Consider the following 6,000-nt stretch of genomic DNA (forward strand, 5'->3'; position numbering starts at 1 on the left):
GTCTCTTATGGTTTGTCTCCCTCCCATGAGAGGCTCTTAACTACAGGAAACAAACAAGGTTGCTAGAGGGGAGGTTGGTGGTGAGGATGGGGTAATTGGGTGATTGGCGTTAAGGAGGGCACTTGATGTAATGAGCACTGGGTTAGTTATAAGCAACTGATGAATCACCTAATTCTATCCCTGAAACTAAAAATACAGTATATATTAACTAAATTGGATTTAAATAAAAAATTTAAAAAAAAAGAAATGCACAAAAATACCCTTATCTGTTGGTGGCATACATTGAGGTATTTCTGGATAAAATGATGTGATATTCAGAACGTGCTTTAAATTTTTCAGAAAAAAAGTGGCAAAGAGCTAAATAAAACAAAAGTAGAAAAGTGTTGGTAATTTAAATTGAGTGATGGGAACATAGGGGGTTGACTTATCTAGCTCTCTCTACTTTTGAGTATGTTTCAAAATTTCCATAATAAAATGCTTTTTTTTTTTTTTAAAGAACAGTAAATAAAAATGGGGTAAACTCTAATAAATCTGGCATTGCTACTAGGATGAAGTTTTACCAGATAGTGCCTAAGGATTTTTATTTTATTTTTTTAGGTCTGAGGATTTTTTAAAAAACATAATCTTAAGGTAGATACCAGGAAACTGTCACTACTTCATGGAGTCTCTTTGGAACGTGAGCAAATGCTTACCTGCCTTTTTTTCACCTGTCCTTGCCTAGAGCCAGCTGCAGCCACACTCCCCACACCTGACCTGTGATGGCATCCCAGCCCAGGGCCAGGGTATTCAGAGCACCCGCTGCAGCATCAACCACCTCATCCTCCCTGAGGGTGCCCAGGTCAGCCTTGCTTCTGTCCACTCCCAGCTCCCCTCCCCAACCCTATCTCACTTCTTGGTGACCTCCTTAATTACTGCCTTTTCCTCAGGTCACCTTCTTGGTCACCTTTGATGTCTCCCCCAAGGCCATGCTGGGAGACCGGCTGCTTCTGACAGCTAATGTGAGCAGGTGAGCTGGGGGTATTTAGATCTCCTTGCCCCTAGCTTCCTCCTCTGGGCTCCTTGCCAACTAGGCTCCTCCTCTTTCTCCAGTGAAAATAACACTCCCAGGACCAGCAAGAGCACCTTTCAGATGGAGCTCATGGTGAAGTATGCCATCTACACCGTGATCAGCAGGTACCATACCATGACCTCCCCATCATTCTGATGGGTCTAGGCAAGGTTTTCAGCCCCTGCAGCAGTTGAACACCTGGGACCTTCAGGTTTTATCACTACCCTTTCTATTGGTAGATGATACTGCTAACACTTACTAATCAAGTATTGAGTGTTTATTGTGGGCTAGCTATAATAATAATTGTGATATTATCATTATATCATACATTTAATAGAGGTTATGGTTCTGTTTTTAAAAAGATTTTATTTATTCATTTGACACAGAGAGAGAGAACACAAGTAGGCAGAGTGTAGGCAGAGGGAGAGGGAGAAGCAGGCTCCCCACTGAACAGAGAGCCCAATGCAGGGCTCGATCCCAGGACCCAAGCTGAAGGTAGACACTTAACTGACTGAGCCACTTGGGTGCCCCGAGGTTATGGTTCTTAGAAGTCTTTCTTAAAAGCACTAAGACTGTCCTGGGTTTCCTGAGAAATATGAGACATTTTCCTGTCTTGAGGTTCTTACAGCTTTGTTGGGGAGTGAGGTTACCCTGATCCAAGGCAGAATATCATCAAGGACCTCTCTGTGGTTCTGTACCCTGAGGCTATTATGAGTTTCCAAGAGCAGCTAGAGACTCCTTTCAGGGGAGGCCTCAGCTGAATGTTGAAGAGTCCATAGCATTGAACTTAGCCAGTGATTCTCAAAAGAGCCCTTGGCATTTGGGTGAGAAAATTCCTCATTGCAAGGAACAGATTTTCACCCTAAAGGGCTTTTAGAACTGCTATTCTTCCTTTCCCAGTCCCTTTGGGAGGTATAGGTAGAAATAAGCTGCTTGCTGCAGAGGCCGAGTATCAGGGAGAAGCTAGATAAAAGAAAAAGACCTTAAAATGCTGCTACAGGAGGGATAATAGATGAAGTGTTTAAAATTCAGGAGTCAAGTCATATATTTGAACATATACCTTCTTTCAGTAAATACTTTCCTAGCATTTGCTATGTTCTAAGTGCAGGGCTATAGTTGCTTTCTATAAATTCATTTGACATTATTATGTATAATCAAAATTGGACATAATGACCTGCCCTTGTGCAATGTGTACACTCACGATGTACAACAAGCCCATGTGGCTTAGTCTGGGTACATTCCCCTGTACTAGTTCTGCCCTTGTGACTCATTGGACATCCTCTTCCTTCCCAGTCTCACACTCTAATTCATACCTCCACACCAGGAGCTCTCAGCAGCTCAGCCAGGTGCATGCTCTGAGCTTGCTTTCTAGAGATTGTACTGGGGACCCATAGGCAGGGCACATTACATCTAGATGTATGTGGCTCTACAGTTCAGCTGTGCTCTGCTGATTTGACTTTCTGGGTGGGGACATTCTGAGAGGCCCATAGGATGAATCTGGGGGCATTTTAGGGGAGTTCCTCACAGAGGAGGGATGAGGGTTCAGAGTAGAAGTGGTCTAGAATTTGGACTGTACAGGCAAAGGACAGGTACTTAGGCAGTGGAGCAGGAAGGGGCAGAGGTGAGACCACCTACCTGTTCAAGGGGCCAATCTGGCTACTGGGTCTCCACACATGGGTCTGAGAAGGCCTCAGGATGAATTGTTACACTGAGATCCAGTCAGCAGTCTACTGTTAGACCTTCCCTCACCTCTAAGCCCCAGTGCCAGAAAAGCCAAGGAAACAGGACAGGAGAGAAGGCCTGTGGGAGACCAGACAGGGGTAGTGTTCAGTACACATTTGTCAACAGCATCAGCCCAAGTCTCTCTAAAACTCTTCTGTGTCTCACACACATATCCAGTGTCTTCTGTGCCCATGAAAGTGGATGGCCTGGCCCCTGCCTCCAGTGAGTCAATGGCATAGCTCTGGGTCCCTTTCACTGTAGTCTCTGCCCAGTCCCCTTGGCAGTTTCCTCTGTTGGGAGCTTCTGCAAGAACCTTACACCCAGCTTAAAGTCCAGCCATAAATACTCCCATTATCCAACATCAGCCATAGACTTCATTGCAGGTTACCCCAAGGCCCCACTGACTACCTATCCTATCATGCTGCCAGAACATCTTTAGGAGGCCCCCATGGAACTTCAAATCCATCCATGCCTCTTTTCTCACCAGCCATGAACAGTCCACCAAGTACCTCAACTTCTCAGCCTCAGACCAGGAGGAAAGCAACCAGGCTCAGCATAGATACCAGGTAGTGATGCTGACTCAAGAGCAGGGGCTGTGGCAGGGGGCTGGGAGCCAGCAATTAGGGAGGGATGTGCATTTTGGCATGGTCTTTGTCCTCACTGCCCTCTGTGCAGGTGAACAACCTGGGACAGAGGGACCTGCCTATCAGCATCATCTTCTCTGTTCCTGTGGAACTGAATGGGGTACCTGTGTGGAGAGAATTAGAGGTCTTCCACCCCCAGGTACTCCAGGACTGTGTACAGCTCATGCCCTTTACCTGGATTCTCTCTGTCCCTCATGAATCCTTGATGGCTCCACTGAGATGCTTGCTGTGTCTTTTCCTAGAATCCCTCCATTCAGTGTTCTTCAGAGAGAATAGTGCACAGAGAGTCTGACTTCCTGACCCACATTCAGAAAAATTCTGTGCTGGTAAGGAGGGTTCTGGGACATTTCCACTTTAAACCACACATCAGAAGAATTTAATTCAAGAATCAGTATTACACTCAGATGGCTGTCTGCTGAATAGCCCTCTTGAATTCAAATGTGGCTGCTCCTCTCATATCAGTCAGTTTAATGCTGTCTTCTACCTTTAAAACCACCTTTCTCTGGCCTAATGTTACTTCTCTTCTCCTAGGACTGCTCCACTGCTGACTGTCTGAGGTTCTGCTGTGACCTCCCCTCCTTTGGCATTCAGGAGGAACTTGACTTCATCTTGAAGGGCAACCTCAGTTTTGGTTGGGTCAGCCAGGTGTGTGGGCCCAACAGCAGAGTCTCTCCCCTGAATTCAGGTGGTAACAGATGTGTCTGTGGTCACCCTCAAACCAGGACTTTACTTGAACTCTGAGCCTTCCCAGACCTAATCCCCAGCTCTGCCCCTCTGTATTGCAGACATTGCAGAAGAAGGTATTAGTGGTGAGTGTGGCTGAAATCACATTCAACAGATCCGTGTATTCCCAGCTTCCAGGACAGGAGGCATTCTTGAGAGCTCAGGTAGTGACTGTGTGGTAGGAGTGGCCAAGCTGGTAAGAGGGCTCCTAATGCTAAATCTCTGGTGTTGTGTGGGAGGCTCAGAAGCCTGGAGGGAGGGAGGATGAAGGTCCATCAGCAGGAGAGTTATCCCTAAGCCCATGAGTGTTTCTATATCCTACCCTTTGGAGAAAGGGAAGGAGGGGAGGGAGTTAAAATTGGTGAACCTAGGAAGAATCTGGGGTAGCAAGAGTTCTGAGTCTTTCTGATGAGGTCACCTCCACTCCAGGTGGAGACAGTGCTGGAGAAGTATGAGGTCTACAACCCCATCCCCATTATTGTGGGCAGCTCTGTGGGAGGGCTGCTGCTGCTGGCTCTCATCACAGCCATCCTATACAAGGTGAGTGTTTCCATCCTGCTCTTGACACCAACAGCAATTTGATCCCATTCTTTCTATAATGTAAGAAAGATCTCACCTTGGATATAGGTGCACATTCTTCCTAAGTCATTGCATGTGAGAGATCCCCATTCACCTATGACATCACCGGTTCCCAACTGTCTCCCATGGCCATGCCTTCCTATTTGATTCTCAGGCCTCCTTTAATTGCTCTCCCTGTCTCTTCCACTCTCTTCTTCCTGTCTTTTGTACTCCCACCTTCCTCGCTACATGTTTCCCTTCACAGCAAATTATAACACAAAATCCAGTGGCCTGGATTAGGTGTTGACACTACCACTGATTCTGTCTGTGACTGTAGGCAGTGTCTGTTCAAGGCTGGGCCTTGATTTCTCATTCTGAAGGTGATTCCACCCGGTTCACTAAATGACCCAGTGTATCTAAAGATTTTAGTGCAGTGCTTGAACATAGTAGGGGTTCCAGAAATAGTGAACCCTCTCTCCCCAGCCATCCCTTTTCCTTTCTTCCACTGGATTTCCTAATTCTCTTTTCCTTCCTCCCCCACAGGTTGGCTTCTTCAAACGTCAGTATAAGGAAATGATGGCGGAAGCCGATGGGCAGACTGTCCCAGAAAATGGGACTTCAGACCCTCAAGTTGCCCAATAAGAAACTACCTCCTATTGTCCCTTGGACCTGTTATCCTCTGAGAGGTTTCCTGGCCTTCTTACTCCCAACTAAGTTAGGCCTGCAGGGGGAGAAATGTTCCACGTGAGGGAGGCTAGGATCAGGCTGCTTTCTCCTTTAGGAGGATGCAGTATATCCACACAAAGTGCCTTGCCTGGGAAGGGCCATTTATCTTGTCAAGGCTGTAACTGGAAACCCCAGAACAGGACCCTAACCATGCCCCTGGGCGGAGTTGATTTGCATTTCTACTTAGAAATACATGAACAATAGCCTCAGGCTCCAGTCTCTCTTGCTTCACTTGCCGCCAATGATCTTTCTAAAATACAGTACTAAACAAGCCACAATCTTCATCTATCTTTAGTGGCTCCCTATAATTTTCAGGTTGACATCTGAACTCTCCAGATTGATATTAGGATTCCAGTTCCATTTCTAGAGGGTGGGCTTTGATGCACATACCATGATTTGCTCTGTGCTTCCCTATCATCCTTATTCCTAGTAAAATACTGTCACTATCAGCACTTTGTCTCAGGAATCCCAGTCCAGATTTCCCAAACTGAACTGGGAATAAAATGTCTGCACATTGGAATTTGTAAACTTGGCTTTCAGGCTTTGTTAGCTTTGCTAGCTGGGAGGGAGGAATAGAAC

The 6,000-nt window shown here is 46.3% G+C and overlaps 1 protein-coding gene across 6 annotated transcripts in view; it reads left to right on the plus strand.

The window, feature by feature from the left end:
* Positions 1 to 5,630, plus strand: part of LOC113932134 (integrin alpha-X-like) — a 64,066-nt gene extending 58,436 nt beyond the window's left edge. For 5 of the 6 annotated variants that reach the window (XM_027610679.2, XM_027610682.2, XM_027610681.2 and 2 more), the window contains 10 exons: positions 722 to 838; positions 927 to 1,006; positions 1,090 to 1,173; positions 3,258 to 3,336; positions 3,446 to 3,553; positions 3,657 to 3,740; positions 3,946 to 4,059; positions 4,200 to 4,301; positions 4,567 to 4,677; positions 5,239 to 5,630. In XM_027610679.2, the coding sequence (XP_027466480.2) occupies positions 722 to 838; positions 927 to 1,006; positions 1,090 to 1,173; positions 3,258 to 3,336; positions 3,446 to 3,553; positions 3,657 to 3,740; positions 3,946 to 4,059; positions 4,200 to 4,301; positions 4,567 to 4,677; positions 5,239 to 5,337 (978 nt within the window). In that variant the 3' untranslated portion in view covers positions 5,338 to 5,630. The remainder of the gene's footprint in view (positions 1 to 721; positions 839 to 926; positions 1,007 to 1,089; positions 1,174 to 3,257; positions 3,337 to 3,445; positions 3,554 to 3,656; positions 3,741 to 3,945; positions 4,060 to 4,199; positions 4,302 to 4,566; positions 4,678 to 5,238) is intronic. The other variant, XM_027610680.2, reaches the window with a different exon arrangement.
* Positions 5,631 to 6,000: the final 370 nt, after the last annotated feature.

Source organism: Zalophus californianus, chromosome 10 (assembly GCF_009762305.2).
Source record: "Zalophus californianus isolate mZalCal1 chromosome 10, mZalCal1.pri.v2, whole genome shotgun sequence".
NCBI classification, from domain to species: domain Eukaryota; kingdom Metazoa; phylum Chordata; class Mammalia; order Carnivora; family Otariidae; genus Zalophus; species Zalophus californianus.